The following is a 25,669-nucleotide window of genomic DNA, read 5'->3' as shown; positions in this document are numbered from 1 at the left end:
AGTAAAATATTTGATTCGAAAAATATGTACAAATAGGAATATTTACTCTTTTTTTCTGGTCAGAAAACAAGAACATTTTCAGCTTGGGGTCTCTCCAGAAGTATTTTAAAACGTGAAGGAGGGGTTTTAGTCAGCAAATTCTCCTTCCAGTTCCCTACCAAAAAAACCCTACAACACAAAAACTGGTTTTCTCACGGTGGCAGTGGAAAATACAAGCTTCACTGGACTCAGAGCCTAATTCCCTGTATTGTCTTTGTATCCACCAAACCATTTTGAAATGTTGATAACAGACTTAAATTCATTTAGATCCCTAAAAATCCGCCTTATCACCACCTTCTCATTTTCATTCTACCACCTCACAAGTGTTACTCTCCTCCTAATTTTTCTGAGTTTTGTTTCTTTTGTGAGGTAACAGCTGTGTCACACTCCAGACAGGGTATTGCATGTGTCTGTGCTGCTCTTTCAGCCCTGGCATGCTAAATGCACAGTATTTCCAATAATTCCTGGCATATGATTTTGCTTTGTTGATATTAATAGCAACATATGTAGGACTCTAATATGAAATTTCCAGAGCAGATGCATTATTTTGACTATTATTTGGTTTATCTGTCTTCTGACTGCTGTTGGCTTGGCAACCTTTTGGAGGAGAGGGGAAAAGTTCAAACATTTATATTTGCTGTTTTTCCTGTAGCGAACAAGTGCCATTGCAATAATCTGGGACATCAGAGTGGAGGCATCCAGTGCCCAGGGAAGACGGATTGGCAGTTTTTCAGGAGCCCAAATCTAATTTGCAGAAATGTAAAGGGACTTGGGTAACTCTGACCTGAATGCACGGTATTTCACACTGAGATCGCTACACCCAGCCTGCAAAGCTTCATCTGGAGCAATGGAGTGAAGGGTTCAAGAAAAGCACTCACAGGGTGGGATCTTCAGTTTTTTAGGGACTCTCTACCTACTCCATACTAGTCGCTTGTCTATTAGGTTGCTTTCTTTTTGGCTTTTATAGGGTTACTGAACACAATTTTAAACCGAGTTAACTACTGCTACAATATTATCATGGTTCTTTTTGAAGTTAAACCACTGCCAAGTCTAAACACTCATAAAATTGTGATATGACCTCAGGGAAAAACACAAAGCTTTTTGAAAGTGCTTTGCTTTGGTTTTATTTATCTTCCGGTCTCTGAGCACTTAATTTAGTGTGAAGATGCATTTTCAAATCTTTCTCTATCACGTGTGGGACAGAAAGAGAGTCGAGATTGTTATATGTTATATAATACTATTTTTTTAGGTTTTGAGGTTTTCAAGAAATGGCATCCGCTTATTGTATTAAGATTTGCAGCGAAATTGCATGAGTGGGTAATTCACTATTACACAGTGTTTTCTCTTCTTTGTAGTTACTTGGGCTTCCAGATGTTGATGATGATGCATTTGAAGAGTATAACGCAGATGTGGAAGAAGAGGAACCAGAAGCCGATCACCAACAAATGGGTGTCAGTCAGCAGTAATTTTCTGAGAAGCTAAAAAATTCGGAATCCTTTGGTACCAGGTGGGGTCATGTGGTCCCACGTTAACCTATTTGAATTAGCACATCACCCTGGGATACCTGGCGCCCAGGATAAAAGTTTCAAAAACGGTTAAAAAAAAAATCTGTGATGAGCTTTGCTAAGAAGTGACCTGAATTTTGCTCCTGCTTCAGTGGGGTTTCTATGGAGTTGTCTTGGTAGCATTCTGCCATTATCAGTTTAGAAGTAGTTTTGTTGCTGACTGTCTCTTTGATTTGTATTTGAGAATAACATTCACTGGCATGAATGTAGAGTACTTTGAATGTAGGAACTGTTTGGTTAGAGTGCTAAGTACTCACATGTGACCTTACTGAGGAAATTAATGCAGAGAGTAAATGCAATGTGCACTTTTCTTTTCAGTTCAATGACTAGGGTTTTTGACTCTATACTACCAGACAAAGTACTGAACCTTGAGAGGCTTCTCCTGAAAAACACTAGTTTAATAGTGGTCGGTACTGCAGAAGTGCACATGGAGGCTTAACAAAAGTAATGGGCAGCGGGAAATCCATGCGAGTATTGGTGTGAGATGAATTAATGTCATTTTACTAGCACCAGATTTTACAAGTGCTAGATTAATCACTGGACATAATTAAAGCTGTGGTATCAACAGTGCACGTTATAAGGAACCTTGGTACTTTGACACCGTTTGATCCAAAGCCAAATGCTGTTTTTGGACAAATAGAATCAATTAAAAGCAGCCATTGCATATCTCACTTCTGCATGAAAACCAACTTTAAACTTCACTGTTTTTAATATGCTGATAAATTATTATTCAAATCTGGCAGTATCCTGAGTTGAAGTGCAACTTAACTTTGAAGCCATAAGGGTATAAACCAGCACCTGGCTCTTTAAATTACGCTGGACTTCTTCCTCACTCCAGGCCTCGGGTGTGTAGTCCTTGAGCTAGTTCGGCCATTTACACCCCTTCGGAGGGGAGGTAAAACACTACCCAGCCAGAAGGGCAAGATTTGTCTCTTCACACTAAGGCTACCGTGGCGCTTTGGAGAGGTTAAAAGGCCTCACAGGGATTGCAGAGGTAACTCATGGCCACTTTACACCACTTTACAGCCCCTTTGTACTGCCAGGCTTCAGCCGATATAAAAGCTAATGAAGGAGAGGGTTTACTTCAGCTAGAGCTTGCTCTGCAGAGTGGTTTGAGGGGGTCTTGGTATAAAAGGGAATAAGGCCCCTTGTATTTTTTACCTATTTTGCATAGATTTAAATGACTCCAATGAGTACCACCCAGTGAAGATGCAGGGTCTCTTTATTTACTTGTCTTTTGTACTGAAGATATAAGAAACCAAGGCACTCTGTTGTAATACAGGTATTTTCCACAATCAAACAAAATGTTTCTCAATTTCTTCCATTTTTCCAAATTTTTTAAAATTCTGACCTGACAGTCACACGCTTCAAAAGCCCTTTTATACAGATTTAGCCTTATAAAAACAGAACAGGAATGAAGAGAAAATGCTCGGACAACTCCCAGAAACAACTTGCAGCATTTTGAAAACCTGGTTGTTAGCAATGTCTCCTTCTCAATAGATTTTTTTAAAGCCATTTTTTCAAGGTTATTTAAGGGAGTAAGTTTTCTTGGTGGTTTACATTTCTGATGATGGCTGGAGAGATGCATAGCACTTGATTTTTTTCGATCTGAGGCAAAGACCTTCCATAACCAGGATGGTGTTTGATATCTGAGTATGCACAGAAGTGTCTGCAACGCTGTAAAAGTCTGAGCTTAAGAACATTGGAAAAGTAGAAAAGGAACAGAACTTAACAAAACTTTGTACATTCTTTCGGCATGCAGGCGTAAACATGATAGTCGCAACACATTTTCTATGGACTAGTGACGTGAGAACTGTGGCAGTTCATTGTATAACACTGTACAGCAGCAATAGGCTTTTTGCTTACTGAAATAAAAAGTGCAAGACCGGTGGTTTCCATCCCTGTTTTAAGTCCCTAAGTTTTTGGGGTTTTTTTCCTCTCCAGCTAAAAAGGATGCCATAACCTTAAACAGAGACTTATTTCAGAACCTTCCTCTTCATAGCATCCAATCCTGTGATTGCAGCTCATATAAATAGATCCTTGCGGGGCTGATTTTCCTCTGCTGTAATGTAGTCGAAGACGTAATTTACAGTAGTGCAAGCTGGGGGCAAAATCCCACCACTCAGGTTTGCTAGCTGCTTTCACCCGTTTTGCGTAGGTGTGAGTGACCAAGCGCACGCACACACACGCGTGCATGCACACACATACACACACACACGTGTGTGCACACACACACACACGTGTGTGCACACACACACATACACACACCCCCCACGAAGGCCAAGCGCTGCTCTGCCCATCCCCGGGCACGGCTGCCCTGCGGCAGCAGTGTCCCCCTGCCTCCTTGTCCTGGCAGGCAAGTTTTTCGGCCGGATCAGGCCTCTGATCCAATTCAGTGCACGGCCACGCAGATGAGGGTGCCAGGTGCGGGCACAGCAGCGGCGATGGTACGGGCTGGAGGTGCGTAGCCAGAGGGAACCACAGGCTGAAGCTCCTTGCAGCTCCGTGGCGGTGGTAGGGAGCCCTGCGGGAGGTGTGGATGTGGATGACATGGCCTAAGCGCTGTTAAGAGTTGACTCCACAAGACTCAAGGCGATGGAGAATCAGGCTCTGGATTATAGCGGGACTAAGCAGGAATTCATGAAATGAGGGAAGATCGGAAGATCCAGTGCTTCGTAATTGCACACACAAGGTTGTAATATATACTGCACTTTGCTACCTTTGCCTGCATTTTGACTGCTGTGTAAATGGACGGTTGAGCGTTAATACGATTGTGAGCAAACATGAAGCTGTAAATTATGTAGATAAATTATTTTCTGTATTAATTAACTCACTATTTTTTTGCAACGCCATATGCCATTTGAGTGACTTCCACAACAGAGTGCAAGTGCTTGATAGTAAGGGGGTCCTTCTGCAGCTCCCATTCATGCAAAATTCCTGTTGAAGACGGCAAGAGTTTTGTTCAAACGAGGCCTGCAGGACCAGGCCCTCCAAAGGGGTCGTGAGGCTTGGTCCTGCAAAGAGCTGAACGCTCTTGTCTCCCATCACTTTGCTGGGAGCTGAATGTGTTGAGCCCCACTGCTGAACTGAAGCACTGCGAGGCAGCACTTAAACTGGAATTTTCTACATAGAAAATTTAAATTTACATGTGTATTAAATGTGAATGAGCATTAATATAGAATGTATTTTATCAAAAAATATTGATTGCTTAGACCTTGACCAAATACATTTCTGTGTTATCATCTTACTTGTTCCGTACTTATCAAATGATGCAAGAGATGAGAAACTGCTTTAGTAGTGTCAAAAGATATTTTTATATTTCATTTGTATTTTGTTTTTTCCCACCACATTTTGAGGTTAGTAGCCATTCAATACTTAACTGGGGGTAGCATGACCCAGTGGTTAGACTGCCAGACTGAGACACTAGATTTGCGAACACGTGTGTAAACACTTGCCAGCCTGGGGACTGAGTGAGAAAATGTGGATTCAGAGCTCTGCTGTTGCCTTGCTCTGAGCTTTGGGTAGATCTCAGAAGCTGGGAATTCAAGGCAGCCTCTGGGAGTTACATATCCAGGCCTCCGTGAAATTCAGTGGGAGCAGGGTGACTCCTTTGAAAGTCCCACCTTAAGCCTTATTGTAAAAGGGGCCATTAGTATTATTTGCCCACCAGTGTATAAAGTGCTTTTAGGTCTGAGCATGAAAAGAGAGATGCATTATCATTGCCTATCCTCAAAGCAAGCCATTAGTGAAAGGACATATAAGAGTCTCTCTTCTCCTCCCTTGCCCTTCTCTCGTAGACATTTCATGTTGTAGCTAAATATAAACATACCAGAGCAGAGCCTCTTGCAGAACTGGCCTGTCTGAATATGAGTTGCATGAATGCAATGAGCAGAGTGCTGCTTGGCGGGGGGGGGTGGGGGGGGATCAGAAATACATGGGATGCCAGAGGAAAACAGATTTCAGAGATGTAACAACTGGTTTGAGTAGCAAGGGCAAGAGTGAAAAAGGACCCTTTCAGAGAGATGCTGAGATTTCTCAGACAACCTAAACCATCCTGCCAAGGATCTGCTCGTTGAACCTATGCAGTTTATAAAAAACTGCTCTTTAAATTACTTGGACCTTTTCCTCAGGAGCGTTTTTCTGTTACCATCCTGCCTGGTGAATGCATTGAGATGGGGAGGGAGGGAAGAAGGGCTGGAGAAAAACTGCCTTCTTTCTTCCCCAATGTTATTTTTTGTGATACTGTATGAGTATGATATTGCGTACGTGCAAAATTACCACTTTTGGTGGGAATAACCGCAGGTAGTTTTTCTGCCTCAGTGACCTGCATGCTAACCACTGCGTTTTGGTGCCGTGTCGCATGTAAGGTGTGCTGTGTGAGACGGAGGCTTGGGGCAGTGGGGAGGATTTTCTGCTACAGCGTTGAGGTGCGTGGAGGTGACCGGCCTCTCCCTCTCTAGAAGGTGTGGCAGGAGGCTGTCGCAGTAAAATCAACTGCAACGACCTTATGGACATTGCTTTGGAAAGGTGCCATGTAGGACAGACTCCCAGCCTCTTCCAACGTTTCCCATCTTTCACTTGGACCCAGGGGTGAAGTCCATGGCTATTACTCACAGTCAGATTTAGCTGATCTAGCTGATTTTTTTTAGCACTTTTAGGCAGAAGACAAGGTTGCTTCTTTGTCCATGCTGGCTGCTCCATTCTCAGAAATTCCCACCCCCTGAAGAGGGGAAGCAGGGAGCGGGGAGGGAAACGCTTGTTAGGCCTGGCAGCTCGCGGCCGGGTGTATTAGTGTGAACCGCAGTTCGGTGCGGTGTCGGTCACGGAGCTGCCCTGTGTGGACGCGCTGTCCTTTCTGCACAGGCAGCACCTTCTCACAAGGGGTGAGGTGGATGTGGGCACCCCTTGGAGACTCTTTAAGGAGCCCTCACCAGGCAGCGGTTATACAGAAGAGAGTAGTGATTTTAGGTGCCAAACCCAAGATATTTCCACAGGCAGTGATTTCTATCTAAATAATCCACTCTCTGAAAATCAGGACCCATTGAGACCTCCCTGGCTAGGCATCCAGAAGATGAGATCTCTCGTTGCTATCGCTGGTCCAGCCTATAGATCCCTTTTCCAGGGCTGACTCGCTTTAGACAGGCCACGGGACAGGGGCAAGTGGGAAGGATCTCCTCAGGGGCTCTAAATGGATGCCCCTTTCTGCAGTTTGAGAGCACAGGGAAATGCTCTGTTTTGTCTTTTTAATCCTGGCAGGGCCTCCCCTCCTCCCCTGCAGCCTTTCTCTGCAGTCAGCGGCAGCTGGAAAACCTTCACTTGACAGCGAGGCAGGAGTGACTCAAGAAACGGGCTATTAGAGCCTGCAACAGGCTGTGTTTGAGGTGGTCCCCTGCAGAGTCGCTGTGAAGCCGAAGGAGCAGGCTCAGGGCCTTCTACTCCAAGGCAGATAAAGAAGATAAGAGGCTTCTCCTTAGATCTGCTTGTTACCTCTCATTGGAAATAACTCTGAGGCAGGAATCTGTGCCCTCAGGTTTTTAGCAGACTTCTGAGGCTTACTAACTTGCGTTGTTGGTATCTGATGTTTGTAGCAGGGGTACGTTGTCCGCGGGGGCACGAAAGCTGTTTACTTGCCCACAACGGCCACTTCAGCATGCCGAATTATCAGTAACATGCTCTAGGTTTGAATCCCTTCTTGTTGCTATTTTCTCTTAAAGCAGACAATACCTAAAGGTGCATCTGCATTATTAAAAACCCCAGTTTCTAGAGAGCCATGAAACATTGCACTCTCAATAAGATTTTGGTCATAAACAGAAATCTACGGGTTAATAATAAGGCTATTCTTTTATCTGCCAAAAAAACCCAAAACAACTTCTTTGAACTAGTTAATACTCACTGTAGCTCACCGGTTTCACACAAAATACATTGATCTTCTGAAATTCCCTTTCTGTACTGACATGCTGTTGTTTATGTGGGCAAAGATCTGTGGTAACATTGCATGTAAAGGACGTCTACTTTCATGTTTTGGGGCAGGGAAACGTCACCTCTGGATTTCAGTCAAGATAATCTTTTTGTTGTCAAGTTTTCCTTTACTAATGCAGGGATCAGTCAGACATCAACATGTCAAGCAGAAGTAACATTGCGCCGCGCCGTGCAAAGACTGGGGTTTTTTTGTGCTTTCCACCATTTTTCTGGCTGGAAGATCTCTCTCTCTTTGTGACTACAAAGCTGTGAAGTGAGTTGCCGAAAGATGTTGCCCTTCCGCTCAATGCTTTAAAAGGTGTAAACTGTCACTGGAGCCCTGCCTGTTCTTCCGTTTCTCCTTCCTCCCCAAAACACGGAGGCATCCAATCCCACAGTGTAGTTACACCACAAGCTTGCCATTAAAGAGCTTACCAGACTTTGGTGACTGATGGATTCTTTCCTCTGTGAGTGAAAGCAGCTAAACAGGGACTCTGACAGTGTAAAACACAGCTAAAAAGTGTATGGCAAAGCCAATGAGAGGCTTGTAGTACCTGAGCAGTCTCAGTGCATCTGGGATAAATGCAGAGTTTGCAGGTATAAGGAAGAGAAAAGGATTTCAGCTAATCTTTGGATATTGCAGATTAAGCCATGGTTTGCGGGACAGGATTCAGAATTGTTAGGTCTTTCAATTTAGCGCAATCTGAGGCAGCACATTTGCTATCAGAACATGGGAATTAATGTAGTATTTGTGGAGGAGCCAGTATTTCAGACCTTCCATTTCCTCTTCTGTTTCGTGCAGATTAGGAAGACATCTGTTCTAATTAAGAGATATGTAACAATGTTGAAATGAAAACTGGTGATTCTGTTCCACTGATTTGTCTCATTTCTTTAACCACTGCACTTTTAATTGCCACTTTGACATCTTGTCACCCTGATTTAGTTCAAGGAATACCGTGCCAGTCTTCAGCTTTTCTGGTGAGCCTCCTTCTGTGGATTGAAGAGCATTTTTCAGCCCGTGGAAGAACAAGTGCTCTAACTTAACGCTTCACCTAGGATTGTTGCCACTTCCCATGGCGCGAGCATGATAAGAGAAATGTGTCAGCTACGTGCCCCGTGGCACATCCAGAGCCAGCAGTGAAGGCTCTGTAGCCCTTCCTGTGACTGATGGGGTGTCTGCCCATCTCTCTGCCGTTCTTTTGGGGAATGGTCTCAGCAACAGCAACGCAAGCTCCTCAACCCCTTTTGCGTATCATGAAAGGCGTTGTGACAGTTAGGCTCTGGCTGTTGTCCCCATTGGCTCCACAGCTGCACTTGTGGAAGAGCTGAACATCTCAGCTGGCCTTCAGCTCCTCAGAGTCCACTGGATCTGCTGGATGGACTTCTCCCTGTTCCAGGTGTTCAAGTGAGCTTAAACAGTTTAAATAGTAGGATAGTAGGTCTCTGCTAATACGGCCCTCAGCTGAGGATGAACAAGCTGCCCTGCTGACAGATCTGAGGGGCTGGGGAGCTCCTGCAGGTGCTGGTGGCTGCAACTGGGGCGCACTCTTCTTACACAGCTTTTGTCACAGTCTGGGTGTGTCCGCACTGTAGATCTCCTCCAGAATTGCATCGCTTCCTCCTCTGTGTCAACAAATTAGGCTGTTGCAGGGCTGTGATACGTTTTGGCTTCATATCAAGGAAAAAGATCCATTAGAGGTCTATAGTTCTTGTTGTCTCTGTAGGCTCCTGCCTGATGCATTGCCTTCCACCACAGCTGTCACCAAGCAGAGTCAGTATTAGGCAATGTAAAGTTACCCTTCCTTGGCTATTTTAAGGAGCCCATCAGGATTAACTCTTTGTTCACACTTGTCTTCATATTCCAGCTCCTTCTGTGTGACAGGCTTTTGCTTCCACCACTCGTTTAGCGAGTGATGAAATGCCATAAAAAAGCGCATTCAGCTTTTTATTTCCAGTGTCTAGGTGTACGCATGTAGTAGTGACATTGTGAAGAAGATGTAAATAAGGCAAGGTTTGCGGAACAGGGTAGTACCTTTTGTTAGACAAATGGATACAGTGCGGGGAAGAAAGCAGGCAAGCTTTCAAACTCCTGAGTGCTTCTTCATGCCGAAATAAAAGCAGTAGTTATACGCGGCAGTCTGATAGCAGGTAGTATCTCTTCATGACGACCTTACTTTGCCTGTGCTCTTTTCTTAAGGTGTCATGGCTATAATGGTGCAAAGGGACAGGGACTGCTTGGGACAGGTTTTTATTCCCGGCCTCTGGTAGTGCTAAAGGCCTCAGAAGTGGATGGCTGCTATGTTACACCTGATTTAGGGCTCCCTGGCAGAGCAGTTTGAAAGGGCTATAGTGCAAATGAGCTCTAAAATCTTTATGCTTTTGGGTTTTCCTAGTAGTCCCCTAGAGGTCAGTATAGCCTAAATTTTGAAGTGACTTGCAGCAATGATAACCTTTGCGAGAATAATAGCAACAACTTTGCTTCAGACCTGCAAGACTCTGGTGCTTTGCTCCCTTGCAACCTCAGTTATTGCTGGGGAAGGGGTTAGAGTGGGTTAAAAGGAATTGGTGCATGGGACAAAAGTCCTGCTTTGGGTGGGGTTTGGCTGAGAGTTTGTCATGGAGAAAGACCGTGGGGAGGAGGTGACAGAGGCAGCTTAAAGATCAAGGTTGTCATTGTCAAAGCTGCAGAGGGTGGTGGGAGCTGGTGCCCACCCCTCTTAGCTCGGGTGGCACACATCCCTCCTGCGCCTGCGGCTGGCCAGCGGGGGCCACGCTGCAGCCAGGCCAGGCCCGGCCCCTCTGGAGAAGTCCTGTCTACCACCATTAGCATGTCTGGTGCTTGGTGTGAACGACTGAGGAAAGCAGGAGAGCTGGCTCTTGCACGTGTCAAAAAAAAAAAACCCAAAACAATTTAGCCAAAGTGTTTCACTGATTTAAAAAAGCAAAACAATATATAGTCCCCTCACCATTCATTAGAATATCATCATTTCAGCTGCTGAAATAGCATTGGGAAGAAGCATGCTTTAAAAACACGCCTCATTTATCAAAGGCTGTAAGCAAACTGCTTTAAGCTCATGCTTAAAGGCCAGTACTTGGTGATTCAGGGCCCCTGTGAATTAATGTCTTGCATAATCTAGTGCCCCTCTGTACACAGAGGTCTTTGAGTTGTGCAGTTGGATGGATTTGGGTTTGCCCTCTTTTATGAGGCAGAAAAATAGCTTCATGCTTTGCTTTGCTTTAAATTGAGGGGTAGGAATATCAGCTTCTTCCTTTCTGCTTTTCTGTGGAGGATTGGAGAAGTGCCATGGAAAGCTGTAGCCAAAACAGCAGCCAGTCCTTCCAGAGAGGTGCAGAAGATGCAAGCCACGGTGTCCACACGATGCAACCCTCTATGTTGTTATCACCCGAGAGTGGCTATGGAGATTTTATTACCACTGGCATCAGGAGCGATGTCACATTGGAGTAAGCTACACCGCAGCCACATTTTGCGTGTGCCTGCATCTGTGCTCCAGGGTTTGCTGCTGTTCATACTGCACCAGCCCTAAGTGGCCTCTCTGATGCCTAAATGGCCACAGCCATGCTGCAGTCAGTGAGCAGATGTCACCTCTCTGCATGCACAGGCTCCTGCAACCCGAAACTAGCTAGTGTGTGCACCTGTTTTACCTTCCGCCCCTGTCCAGGGCTGGAGGTGGATTTGTGTTTTTCCTGGACCTTCTCAGCTTCTGGAATTGAAGTGGCCATGTGAGAGAGCCCAGTGGAGCCATATTCAAACAGAGGACTTGAGGCTGACAAGCCGGTTGAGGACAGCTGCTCTATGTCCTACATTATTCCCGTCAGTTTTCTACACACCCAGGAGAGGGAGAGAGTTTTGGCACAAGACACCAGCACAGACTTAGACTAAAAGGCGTTGAGGAAATCGCAAGTGATGAGTCCACCCTGGATGTCCCAGAAATCCAGGAGCTGGGCTGGAGCCCAAACGAAGACCCCAATTCCTGTTGCCAGCGCTTGGGAGCGCTCAGACTTCCAGCAGGCAGCCCGGCAGGGGAGACCAGACACCAGCGCTGCACTCGCCTATAGCAGACGGTCAGTGCACGAGCAGGCACGGAGCAGGCATTGTATTTCTCAGTGCTGTGTTGCTATCTTGAGTGAATGTAAGCTAGCGTTCACCCAACGTACTGCTCACCCTCTCCCCAGCTACAGCTGCAGGCTAAATAATTGGCCAAAAGAGCCTCTTTCTTGCCAGTTTTTCTCCTGGTCAATGTGCCAGCATTGTTTAGCTGGCCACCCTCCAAGCACGGGTCTGCGTTTTTCTTGGCATCCTCAAGGGCCGTACACTCAGCTCCAGCGAGGGCATTTGTTGAGAACTGAAACATGAACATGGATCATTAAAGAAGGCATGGTTTACTGGAAACACAGCGGATTTGTATAGAAAATCAGTGCCAGTTTTTATCCCATCGCAGTGTCCCTTGTGCTTAATAAAAGCTAGGAAATTTGTGTATTGACTCTCCTTGAAGGCTTTTATTTTCCCATTCTTTGTTTGCTCTGTATCTTTTTGTTTCTGCAAAGCCTTTATCAGGGCAGGTTTTGCATTTACTGTGAGTCATGTAGCAGCAATGGGGAGTGGCAGCCCGGCAGCTGAGAGAGCCAAGCAGGTGAGTCCATGCCCCACTTACAGCTCATGACGAAGGCGGCTGGTCGGTGATGCAGCTGCAAGGCGCTTTCCTGGCTGCAGCGTCTAAGGTGGCCGACCAGGATGCCCATCACATCGCTCCTCTGTGTGCCATCGGCTGCAGGAAGGGTATGTCTTAACCTTGCCAAATCAGGCTCTGATTTTCAGCCTTCCGAGGCTTTGTTTTGTCGATGTTGCAGACCGTGCCAAAACGTTTATGCAAAGGCATAAATTACAAAGCACAAACACGTGGGCGTCTTCTCACCTCCAAGAAATGTCTGAGCCTGAGCACAAAACAGCTTTACGGTTGCAGCAGGCTTTGAGCTGGAGATATTAAATGGGATAATAAAGTGCTTGCCGAGACCTCTCAAACTGCGGGGCGGGACTTCCTTCCCCGTAGTCCCAGCACACGGGTGCAGCTTTCCCCAGCTCTGCGGGGTAGCAGGGGGTGCTGTTCTGGGAACGACTGCAGCGTGGCTCTCCCTAGGTTCCCTTTGGCTTTGTCAATGTGTCATTTCTTTGTTGCGTCATCAAAAAAGGGAGGGAACTACCTGCAGAACCGGTCATGCGATTGCTAGCCTGGCCTCATCAGAGCTCCCTGAACCGTACCAAGCACACATGAGCAGTTAATTAGATAACTGGCCCCATGCAGCGTCTCTGGTAAAAGATAGGTTGCAGTACAGCAGCAAATCAGCAAAGGCTCTTGCTGCCAGCCTTGTGAACCTGGTTTCGTGCATCAGCACTCAAAAGAGCCCAGGAGGGAAGAGGCTCACCATCTCCAGGGTCCTCAGAAATTCCCAAGAGGCTGTGGAGATAGCATCTCACATCTGCTGTGTATGTTTGTGTGCATGCGTGTGTGTGTGTGTGTGTGAAAAGTGCCATCTTTGTTCCTGTGTAAACTAAACAACGAACAGCAGCCTGTTACTTTTCTTGCTTTACAGAGGTGGAAGCTCACACAGTCAGAGCTGGAGTAACAGTGGCAACCTCCGAACAGCAGGTTGCAACTTGAGCTAAAGGAAAAGAGAGCCAAAGAGGAGATGTCCTGAGGCTCACAGACCCTACCTCGAAGTGGACTGTGGTTCAGGAGCTGAAGGTGTATCTGAGACAAAGAAAGGGAATGATAACAGGAGAAATAAAAGGAGATGGAGAAGGAAATCAGGTTGCTTTGCAATGGGACTTTGTGATAACTGAGTGCAGTCTGGCTAGGCCAAAGCAGGCAACAGAAATGGATATGGAAACGTAGCAGTTGCTGATGGAAAAGCAGGTGAACGTGGGTCTACCATGTATGCCTGAGCAGCAGTCACTCACCTGCACCTCTTCCCCTTTCCCTCCATCCCCCAGCATGGTGCTTCATGCCTGGTCCTCCACCAGCCACCTTCTGCTCCCAGAGCTGCAGCTGGTTCCTGCACTCCCTCCCCTACCTTTGCTGCTTCTTCTCTTGCAGGAAAAAAGGCATTTGCAGGAACCAAGATCCTTGCACCTAAACACCGGCCTGCTGCCATGGTGCTCCACACCAAGCACACCCTGCTAGCACACAAAGAGAAATGGCTATTTGCTGCTGTGTGAGACATTTCTGCAGCTCTTTGGCTAAGACCCCTGCACCCTTGGCACTGCCTGCTGCCACATCCATTTGCACAGTTCACAGTGTTATATGTGTAATCACTGTTTGTGCTTTTGCTGCTGGCTATTCTTTAAGAACAATGAAGTCATGTTTCTCTTCCTAACAGAATTTTTTTCTTCCCACTGGCCCCATGGCATTGCTCTCTGTGCAGCGTATGGTAAGGTTTGACAGGGAACCTGCCCGGGCCTGCAAGCCACCGTGCTCACCCCAGCTGAGCCCTGAGAATTAACGGGACAACGAGGCTGAGAGTTCGTACAAATGCAAACCAAAGTGAACGAATGCTGCCATTCAGTCACTTGCGGCAGCCTGACATATGCTGTTGTATCGAAATTCAGACAAGCAAGCAAGTTATACAGAAGACTTCAGAGCCCCAAATCCCCTGACCTCATGTAAGTATGCTTTCCTTAGCATTAAGGGAAAGGAATACTAGATAACATATGTTTCTGACAGCTGCCACTGAAGCCAAGATGTCTGATGGGCAGCTCATATGGTCTTCAGGTCCCTGGACCTCTGCCTCCCACGCTCAATAAGCCACTCTCTTTCATCTTTTAAGCTGGTGAGCATAGCATGACACCTTATGACAATTCAAGACCATTGCTGCCTGGTAGAGTAAAGCCTCCAGTTAGCACCTGTCGCCTAATCTTCATTCCGCAAAAGGCATTGACCATTGGGAAAGAGGAAGAGCTGCCTCTGCTCTACTTAAATAGCTTCAGTCTACAATTCCAGTATCCCATGAAATGGTTCATTAGCCATGATAATAGAGGAGAAGGAGAAGAATGCTGATAACCACCAGCTTCCATTTTAACCATTCTAGCAAATGACCTTTTTGACATTAAGGAAAGCAGATGAGGATTCCTGAAAAATTTCAAGCAGTATGAATTTCTCTCGGTAATCTCCATTAGTCTTGGTAAACTTACGTTAGAGTGCAATATAAAAATAGCTCTTTCTATGGATGAGCACGGAGGGACAGGGCAGAGAGCAAACAAGATGAATGAGGACTCCTTGTCATGCTCCCATGCAGTCCCAGCCGTCAGCAACCACTACTGCTGATGACTGATGAGTCTTACAATATGATAACAGCAGAGCACAGCCGTTCCTCAGTTGCCTGTCAGCCAGCCTGCAAGGATGAAATTTGCTGACAGTGGCCATTCAGAGCAGGACCTGTGGGTTTCCCTGCCGTGGTGGCCACATGCTTCTGAATGGACAACAGCATCCCAGGGTCATCTGCTCTACTGACAGCGCCATTGCCAGGAAAGCAGCACACACTGGTCATAGCACAGTTTGCAGCCTCCCTGACCATCAGCCCTGCCCTTTCCTACTAGCTGAGACGTGTATTTCTCTATGAAGTTTCCCCTGACACGTTTGCTCACTCTGCTCTTCTGCTTTCTCATTTCTTTTGCTGTCCTCCTGCAGAGAGGACAAGCTGCAGTTGCTGCCATTGCTACCAAAAGCTGTAGCCAAAATAGGTTGGTAGAGCAGCCAGGCGGCTCACCAAGCCACAGCCAGCTGACAGGAGCCTGTCAAACACAGCAGCAAGAGCCACTGCCTGCACCCAGTGAGCAGCAACGTTTCACGTGGAGCTGTCTTGGCCACGGGAGTCCATCAGGATTTTGCAAATTGTGGCAGTCCCTGAGAAGCAGGTCATAGTGGATAGCCAGACAGGGCTTGTAGAGTTTGATCTGCCAGATGTGGGATGCAGACCTTCCTGGATATTTTCTTTCATATCCTATTGGTACCGTATCAGAATCCACCATGTGGATTAGGCCTGACTCAGCCAGGAAAAAAATCTCTATGTGGGGAGGAAACAACTTATTCCAGCAATTGTTTCTATGTGGAAGCAGCAAAAGGCTGCTTTAATATTCCTCCTCTGTTATGGCAGTTTGCGTCCCTTCAACACGACATGAAGTGCTCCTGCACTCGCACTGTAAGGGTTAGCTCAGAAATGGAAGAACCAGCAGCACGCCTTAAAGCACAGGAACTCATGTTTTGTGGAGAAGTGCAGGTAGTGAAAGTCTTCCAAGTGTGCAGCTGGGTTGCTGCTGGGCAAACCTACAGACTCGCTGGGTTCATATCATCTGGGAACACACTGACCAGAAAAGGCTTCGTTCCTCTGCAACGGATCTGACCCTTTGGCAAGTTAGCACTCAGAGTATTAAGGAGTGCCGCTGTCTTTGTTTACTAATAAACTTGCTAAAATGTGAAAGCTGTGTGAAAAGCGAGCACATGCTTGAGGTTGATCTTCCTGACATAGCTCAGCAGTTCCAAGAGCCTCATAAAAGTGTATAGAGCAAAACTCCAGTCTCTTCTGCTTAATCTGTGACTCTAAGAGCTGATTGTCAGCCATTTCCTGCTTTTTGTCTAACCAACCTTTTCCCCTGCGTAGAGAACTCCCAAAGATTTTTTGGCCAAGCTTTTTCCTTCTGTCTTCAGGATGTGGTGGTTCGGAGTCCCCCGCCGTACTGCCTTGGCCTTGCCTGCAAACCCCCGCACTTGACAGCCAAAGGTGCCCAGCAGGGCAGGTGACACGAATGAACCTTGAACGACCTGGTGCTGATACTGGTAAGTCCAGCAGCAGCGTGCGAGGCCTCGGCAAACCCACCTCAGAGACGGCGCACAGATTCGGGCAGGAGGGCGCGTGCTGACCTCACCCCGCTGGAGTCAGCGGCTCAGCAAGCTCATGTAAAAGCAGCTCACGTGTAGCTGCGTGAGCCACAGTTTCACCGTGCAGAGGTGGCATAGACAGGCATTGCATGCTGTGTGCTTCCTAGCTGGGGGCCAATGCCGGGTCCCTGGCAGGACTCAACACCCCCCAGCTCCCCAGCTCACTACTACCCTTTGCTCCTTTCTGAAGAGTCGGCAGGGCAGTACCTGGCCAGGGTAGGACGTGGCCTCTCCAGGCCTGCCCTGATCCCTCGTTCCTGGCCTCAGGCCAGTTTGCTGCTCCGCAGCGGCTCTGGTACAGCTCTCTGTGGAGCTGTGCTGTGAAATGAGCTGGGTTAAAAACCAACAGGAACAACAACCAGGTTTCCGATTTCCTTTGAAGGGCTGTTTTTAACCTAGATCGTTTCAGCAGCTCATTTACAGTTGTGCTGGCTTGACTCAGGGAGCAGGCGCAAGGGGGCCAGGGATGGGGTATTGGGGATGTCTTTGGCTGGCTTTGCTGCCAAAGCTGATGTCTCGTGGAGCAAAAACCTTACATCTCAGCCTTGCTAGAAGCTCTCTCTTGTCTTCTCCAGGTCCCATTTACTGTCAGCTTCCTGCATCGCTTGAAGGACTTGCATTTCCCTTCAGGGAGTAAATAGTTCACGTAGTTGGCATTTATTCTGTCATGGCATATGTGGAACTATCATTAACATTAACGGGAATGACACATCCCTCCAGCAGAGAATAATCTGCTTAATGGCTAAATAAGAAAGCTGTGTATGTTAAATTGCAGGCAGCTAGTCAGCTTCGTGATATATTTTTCCCTTTGATAAAAGGGAAAATCATTTCAAAACAAGAAATGAATTTTCCCTCTTTGTATTCAATGGGTTCCACAAATATAAACACACCCCTCGACAATACACGGAAATCTCCATTGTAAATGGAGAAATTGAAATATTTATAGGAGCGGAAGTGTTGTAGATGTCTTAATGTAATACCAGCTTCTGGTTTCGTTAGAGTGATGGATTCTGAAGCGACAGCCTGGAACAAAATTTATCTCAACTCACATGCTGTGCCACTCCATGGACAGCTTTTACAGGCTACCAAACAAGACAGGGTTTATCACTCAAGATGTGCACAGGTGAAAGTGGCATATATTAGAGATCAAGTTAACAGGTGCTGTATCCACCCCTGTGGTAGGCATGCAGTTATCAGCATGTGGGATGCAGTATTAAAATTGAAATATTCAAAGTCTGTACACTAGAAAATGGAACAGCAAGTTGATTTGAAAGAAGGTTGAAAAATTCAGATGGATAATAAGTATTTGCTTTGTAGAGGTATTTAGCTATGGTCAAGTAGAGATTAAAAACTGGGTGCATTTCATCAGAAAATTCAAATCAGTTGTGCTTAAACCCATGCTATCCTTTCAATAACTGAAGTTCTGGCTACAGATTTACATAAATAAGGTAGAGGTTCTTTGTTATATATTTTAATAAATGAAATGGAAATAAAGCAAGAGAAAATAGGAACTAGGGAAAAGAATAATCAAGTATCAAATAGCAGCAAGATCTGGGACTATCATTTGAACTGCTGCCTTCTCTGTTGTACGTTCAGCTCTTCAGTAGATGTATTAGCAGTTATTATTTTTCAGTATTTATAGTGCATATCCCACCGTACTGCCAACATAATTTTTTTAAGAATGCATGCAGTATGCAGCCCCTGCGCGCACAGTAGCAGCAACAACACGAACAGACTATAGCAGACTATAGCATTAACTAGAGGAGACACACATTTTTGGAGGCAGTCTAGCTCAAGCAGGACTTCATCCTCCATTTCGGCTGTTCGTTTGGCTCCAGCCGTGCTCTCTCAGTTGTGCCAGTATAACTGTTTGTCAGGGTCCACAGCAAACAGGAGTAGGGACCTGATCTGCCTTAAAACCGACCCTACATGCACCCAAGGTTCCACCAAATTTGTAAGCCAGGTTGGCTCTCCAGGCTGGTTCACCTTTTGGCCCGCAAGTGTGATGGAAGAGCAAGAGGGTGCTTCTAAGCTGCAATGAATAGAAAGGGAAGAAGCTACTGCTGAGGGAAATACACATCAAGCAACCGCTTAAGATGACTGCCTGTCAGTTCTCCTGCAAACGCTTCACTGATGTTTGTTTCTGGACGTGGATATCTGTTCCAAATCCATCCCCAATTGCAGGATGAGGTTGTAAATGAACAGCAACAAATACACAAGTACTTGTATTCACAGCTGTGTGACTCAATGAATATTAAGATACTGTTGAAAACGCAAGAATGGAGTTTAAGCTCCCTTTGGTTGTTTCAAGATCAGAAAGGGATCTTGAGAAAATAGGGCAAAGGGAAGTTACAGTTCCCCTCTCTGACACACATTCCCCCATTGCCGTCCCCACCACTCACACTGAATAAGAGAATAAGAGAGCCAGGGCTGGCTCTTCTCCCACTGCCGGCCACTGAGCAGCTCTTGGATGACAAAAAAAGAAGAAAAATCAGGTCAGATATGTGAAGTCTAAGGAAGAGTTAGAGTGAAACCCTCAGCCTGAGGAGCTCACCTGAAGCCACAGGACAAGTCTGAGCCAGAGGAGACCGGGACTCACTGCCCTGGTCTCCCACCTAATGCACCCACAAACCTAGGGATATCTGAGTTTCTCCAGAAGAGAATCAGCTCAGCTTCAGTTAACTGGACATGTACCAGGCTCACACTAAAGTGTAGGCAAACCAGAAGCCAAAGGAGTATCATCCTTGATATTTTGTTTAAAGAACATCTTCCAATATAAGCCATGTATGCCTTAGCTGTATATGCTACAGCCTGATAATTAACAGCTTGTTGATTATGTCTAGGATATGTAATAAATACATTGTGTCCTGTCTTCTCCTCTCTCCATCCCAAATAAGGACTTACAGTGAGTGCGTTAGAGGGGAGTAAGGGATGATACTAATTCCTAGCATGGGTTATCTCCAGCACAAGTTACAAAGAATAAAAGGGAATAAAAAATCACTACAAGCAGGTACCTGAGTCCATCTGTAGCTCCTTGCCTCCCTCAGTCTTTGCAGTTTCTGACCTGCCAGGCAAGGCTGCTTCCCATGGGGAAAGGGGCTGCAGCATGTCTTCTTCACTCTCCCCATCCTGACCGGTCTTGGGGGAGTGAGGAGGGAAGCAGGAGCCAGGGTGCTCCTGTCTGGCCTCCCCTCAGCTGCCACAGCTGCAGCTCTTTGCACCGCTGCATGTAGGGGCAAAGCTGCTGTGGAGCTGCAGCACATAGCCGGGGGCGACAGAGAAACTGGTGCCTTGCAACCATGTGCACTAATATGCAATCTGGCTTCTGAGGTGTTTTCCTGAAAATGTAGTCTCAGAGGATACCTCTTTTTTCATCGACTTTTGAAATCGAAGGATTGTCCTGGAAAAGCACTGTCCTGCCTGACATCTGGACAACAAAGCTCACCCACAAAGCAGAGGCTTGTTAGAGCTTCAGGTTGTGGCTCTTCTTCACTTAACACAGGTAAGAAGGAGCATTCATGAAAAAGCTTAGCATGGGTGGGGGTTCAGAACTGAAAACATGATCATTCTGCTGCTTAAAGAGTGCTAGACTGGTGCAGACTCATCCTAGCTTTTTTAGCTGTCCAGTATTATCTGGAGAGACAAAGAGGGAAGATTAGCTAAAGAAGGAATTGGGTTTTGGCCGGCAGACAGACTGGATATAAGAAGGCTTCGCAAATACTGCTTCAGGTTTCCAGAGAAGAGGGATCTCAGGGCTGCAGCTGGCTTGGGACACTGCAAATGCAGTGGATCACTTTTTTTTTTTTTACAGAATCACAAATGGTTTCGTTTGGAAGGGACCTCTGGAGATCATCTAGTCCAACCTCCCTGCTCAAGGAGGGTCCTCTAGAGCATATTTCCCAGGACCGCGTCCAGACGGGTTTTGACTATCTCCAGCGAAGGAGACTTCACAACCTCTCTGGGCAACCTGGTCCAGTGCTCAGTCACCCTCACAGGTGACTCAGTCACCCTCACAGGCACGGCCAAGTCAGCCGCTGCATTAAAAGATGACCATGGGCAAAATCAGTGCTGGACACAGCCATGATATGAGGAGGAAAAGCCATGCAGTTGCGCATCTGCTCCCCTGGCACACAGCCCAGCCCAGCAACCAGCAGTGTTAGGAAACAGGAGGGGAAGTGAGGAAGGGCCACAGCCTCCATAGCCTCCCACCCTGAGGTGGTAATTCCTCCTTGGGCAAAATCTTCCTGTGCCAGTGAGTCCTGTGCCAGCATCCTTGTACAGCACATGCTTAAGGCATATGATTAAATGGTTTCCTGAGTAGGGACAATGTTAAGGTTATGTTTATATAGGCTTTTGCCCTGATCTCTTACCTGGGAACTGTGAAAGAGCAAGATACAAGATGGCTGAGGGAGAGCAGGGGAGACCCAGGCACCAGGCTTTCCAGCCCTGGGCTGACGCACAGGAAGGTAGCCACCTGGGGCTATATGGTCCGTCTGAGAGCTTCCCCGACGATGGCCTGGGATTGGCAGTCAGGGCAGCAATACCCCTACTTGTTTTCCAAGTAGCAGCTTTTGTGTCGCTGGGAAGCAGATCCCACTATGCTGCCCCTGCTCTCCTGGCTTAACCCGAACACCACCCCACTCACTCTGCTAAGCGCTGCAGACCAGCCCGCAGCAAGGGGAACCCCAAAGACAGCAAGTTTGGATCAGAAACTTCCTGACCTCCACCAGCCCCCTGCTATAGCTTTTTTTGTAAACTTGCACACGCGTTAGCAGTCCCCAGGAGACATTAATTGCAGGATGGATTGAGGCCTTGCCATGTACATGCTCTGGGGGGTTATTTCTTTGTCTGGGTTTCTGTGTTGCTGCCACAGAGGGGTACTGATCCCTGCCTGAGAGCTCTGTGTGCAGTCACTGTGTCAATATTTAATAATGGTAATTAGTAACAGGCTGGATGGCTCAGGAATTCACAGCTCAGCGTTCACCTCCTTGTTCATCTCACCCATCTTTTGGGTGCGTAAGGGATGTGTCTACAGCAGAGAGAAGCAAGGGCTCACGTAACTGCAGCTGTCCCATTTTTAATAAACATTTTATTTATATACCTTCACAACTGCATGCACCTTCTGCTGTGATGACTCACAAGCACTATAAACCAAATAACATAGGAACTAAATTCTAGGACAAAAATTGTGTTTTTGTGCCTAATTCATGAGCAGCTGTCCTTTGCTACCAGTCTGTTCTAAGACCTTTAAACTCCATGGACTGGTGGCAGTGCAGAAAGCAGACTCTTTCCTCCGAAAACTGGGGTAAGCTGAGATCCTGTGTGCATCACATGGATTGATCCCCACACTACAGCAAAGCAGGGCATACACTCAGTTACTGTAACCAATTTCCCGCGCATCCTCCAAAGGCATCAGCTGGCAGGAGTGGGTCCTCTTTATTTTAAGGTGTGAGGCTCAGTCAGCAAACTGGAACTGGCTGCTTCTGAAATCTTTAGGAATTTCTGCTGAGGAGAGTTATAGATTAAACTCTCCTTGGGGACATCATAAAACAGACCCAAGACCTCCTGTTTTGAAGCAGTTTTACAATGTGGCAGAAATACTCTTCCTCGTGGTGTACATGAGTTATGGTTCCAGGATATACTAACTCTTCATCTTGGAAAGTTCAAGTTAATTGATATAATAAAATGAAAGCCAAATGCAAAGGGCTGCAGAGGGAACTCACATAATGAATGACCGGACAGTAAAACGGCAGATAAAACTTAATGTTGATAAATGTTTCTGGGACTCTTTTCCTGCAAAAGGGAAAGCACACAGCAGGGATACTAAAGGCATGAATGATATGAAGGTAGTGAATGGTAAAAAAGTCTTTCACTTTCTCCTCCAATATAAGAGCTAAGGGCCATCAAATGAAACTAGAGGAGGCAGGTTCAGATAAGCAGGAGGCAGGTAAAGAAAGGCGTTTCCTCATCCAAAGAATAGTCAAGTGGTGGAATACTGTCCTTCACACAGGAGGATGTGTGTGTCCAGAGTTTAGCTCAAGTAGGCAAGTTCATAGAAGAAAAATCCATCAAGCACACAGCTGCCGCTTCTGGCTCAGGAAACCCCTGAACATCAGACTGCTGGCGGCTGGGGGAATATGCTGGAGAAGTATCATCAGATGTATGTCCTTGTACTTGTTCCCCATACCTGCTATTGGTTGCACTATATCAAATGGAGGAATTTGCAGTAGACAGATCACCGCCTTGAGAAGGTGTAGCCAGTCTCATGTTATTACTTTATGTTCATATAACATATATTGACCGAATGCCTCAGCTGTGAACTGGGCCAGTGAAATTCCCATTTGGTGAGTGGACAAGGTAGCAAAGAAGGGCTTATGGGGCACATAGTTCTGAAGGGGAATCTCTGAGCTGACACCTTCTCCCTAACTAAAGGGTTATATTTGATTTTTTTAAGAAATCAGTCTTTCACCTGGCTTAGAACTGTAGGAGATAAACACTGTTCTCGCAGATCACATGTATTGGGGGACCAAAAATGGCTGTAGTGCCCCTGCTAGAGTAGTGCCCATTCTCTGTTTAGTGACAGAGGAGAAGTTGCATGCCACCACCAGAAGAGGAGCCGCATCAAGTCCTAAAGTGGAGAGACCTATAGTCAATGGAAGTAAAAAAATTGCTATTCATATAACAAAACAGTGATGGATTCACAACATACATCCCCATCATATACTGAAGCTTCTATTGTTAGCACTTAATGCACAAAAGAAGAGAGTTAGGGGGCCAGTGATCCCCTCCACACTCAAAATCCTGTCCCACATGACTAGCAGGGCGCTGATCATGCTACGTCAGGTATCTAGGATACATGAGTGTTTGATCTGATATAAACATTCGAGATGGACTCACCACTCAGCAGACTCAGCTCTCCCCAGAGACACAGCTCCAAGGGCAGAGAACAGACAATAGTACTCGGAGATTCATGGTAAACTGACCTGTCACACGTATTTACCCTCTGCCTACTACTAGCCTGTCAAATCTCATGCGCGGAGCGCTAAAGCTCACATAGGTGAACCCTGCCCATGCTCTCTGCAGGGGGAAGGCTGCAGTTTTACTAATTACCTTAGCTCAGCCTCTCTCCTGCATCACAGCCAAAGGGCTGACACATGGGATCTCAGTCTGGGAGAGGATCTGTGGCACCGCAGTAGAGTGAAGGGGGCAGCAAGGCAGGCACTGGCCATCAGCGCCCTGCACCCAGAGGAAGCGGCTACATGGATCTCTCCCTTGCATTTAGGTACTGAACCATCATTTCTGTGAGGCCTGGCGAGATCCACCTACAACCCTCTCACTGTCCTGCACACTGTCTCGTACTGTGGAGAAGACACTTGAGATACCTTTCTCTATCTAATGCCTGTGGGCATATGCTAGCGCATATGCATTAATCATAGTCATTTTAATACCTAGGTATGTGTTTATATATAGTTACACATTGTTATTTTTGGCCTGCTCTTTTCCAAGGAGATGAGGATTTTGAAGAAAGGGAGTTTTTTCCCAGAGGAAGCAATTAGGTAGGCAGCCTATTTTAATAAGGACTGCATTCTCTTCTCTGAATGTGATGGCCCAGAGTTCAGTGAGAACAGCTGAGTGGTGCAGAGGGTGAGTGTTTGACTTAAGCATTTTTTGATACACTCTGGTCTTTGCAGAACATTCATAAATAATTACTCTGCTGGTGGTGCGGGAATTGGTTCATCATTTCAGAACAGCTTTCTGGGGAAGAAAAAGAATGAAACTACAAAAGCCAAAACAAAACCCAAAGCTTTTCTAATTAGCCGGGTGAAGTGTCCAACTAAACCTGCTTCAAAACTGTGCTTCCCATTCATGTGAGGGAGCAATTCGATGTGGATGACAGGAATATGGCATTAATGTTCCCAGGGGCTCGTCAGTGACAGGAAGAAGGAAGGGGAAAATCGCTGGAAACCTGATGAGAGCGGATGGCAGAAGGTGAGTGAATAGGGAACTTCACTCTGAGTGTGACAGCTGCATGGCTCTGCATCCGCTCCGCTGCTGACAGCGGTGCCTCCTGGAGCTTTTGTTTCTTCGCAGCCAAGATGACAGCCTTGCACATCTTTTCACTGGGGCACACCTTCCTTCCAGATGTGGATGCTCTGCAGGTGGGATCTAGCATTGTTCGAGCCTGCCAAATAACAAGAGATTGAGCAAAGAGCTGGCTTTCTCCTAAGCTGGACTTTCTCACTTCCGAGCAATCCAGCTTTCAATGAGACTGTGACCAGAGTAGCACACAACTCAGAGAGCAGCTTGCCTGACGGGCCCACTCCTTGTCAGTTTGGGCAGCGTGAAGGGAAAAGGCACGGAGTCAGGACAGGGGCCCTGTGTGGGCAGTGATTAGAAAAGAAAGCTGCCTTCTAAATGCAAATGCAAAATTATATCAAAAGCAGACAATGAGCAGAGCTTGCTGAGGCCTGCATTCTCAACCCAGTCCTGCCACTGTTGCCTCCCAATTCAGCACTGTGTCAGTGAGAAATGAAGGAGACTCCATTCTGCCACGAATCATGCAATAGATCACAATGAAGAGACCCAGGAGTTGGACTGGTGCATCCATCTGGCCACAGCACAGCACTGTAGGGCAACATTTGCTTCACCAGCCTGTACCACTTCTGAACGTCCCACCAACAAAGGCAGAAAACTATCCATGGAGGTATTTCAGGTGCATATCAGAATGAACCAAGGTCCTGGTTCAGTGTGGCAGGTACAGCTTTCATCAGCCAGCAGATTTCCTAGGGCTGCAAACACTTGAGTAGTTTCTTCCTTTTTATGCAGAGGAAAGAGTGAAAGCTCCTGGTTCTGCTGGATCACAGGAAGTGGGTTTGAAACTGGTTCCTTACTCTGGCAATGAGACCTCCTACAAAGGGCCTGCAAACTTTCTTGTTAATAAGTGTCACTTGCATTACTGTGCTTTTTCCCCTGCTTTTCACACAGTCCTTTAAAAACAGCCAATTCTTGCCTGTTCCCACCTCTGCCTCCAGTCTGGAGGGAGGCTGTGCACAAGCCTTCTACTTCTCTGGCTCTTGGTCTTCCCATCCACAAGCAATTCTGCAGAAAGACTTGGGGATGACCATTCCAGACTTCACCTGCATGAGCAATATCATG

General features: G+C 46.6%; 1 protein-coding gene and 1 long non-coding RNA gene across 4 annotated transcripts in view; one reads left to right on the top strand and one right to left on the bottom strand.

Annotated features, from left to right (window-relative positions):
* MTURN (maturin, neural progenitor differentiation regulator homolog) overlaps nucleotides 1-3,502 on the top strand; it is a 15,121-nt gene extending 11,619 nt beyond the window's left edge. The window contains exon 3 of the mRNA XM_068935578.1: nucleotides 1,395-3,502. Coding sequence (XP_068791679.1) covers nucleotides 1,395-1,505 — 111 coding nt within the window. The 3' untranslated portion in view covers nucleotides 1,506-3,502. The remainder of the gene's footprint in view (nucleotides 1-1,394) is intronic.
* The window catches only part of LOC104152513 (uncharacterized), a 47,523-nt gene continuing 23,421 nt past the window's right edge, over nucleotides 1,568-25,669 (bottom strand). For 2 of the 3 annotated variants that reach the window (XR_695976.2, XR_011139713.1), the window contains one exon: nucleotides 1,568-24,695. This is a non-coding gene — a long non-coding RNA (uncharacterized lncRNA). The other variant, XR_011139712.1, reaches the window with a different exon arrangement.

The sequence above is a fragment of the Struthio camelus genome, chromosome 2, assembly GCF_040807025.1.
Source record: "Struthio camelus isolate bStrCam1 chromosome 2, bStrCam1.hap1, whole genome shotgun sequence".
NCBI lineage: Eukaryota > Metazoa > Chordata > Aves > Struthioniformes > Struthionidae > Struthio > Struthio camelus.
This window is presented reverse-complemented; position numbering and strand designations above follow the sequence as displayed.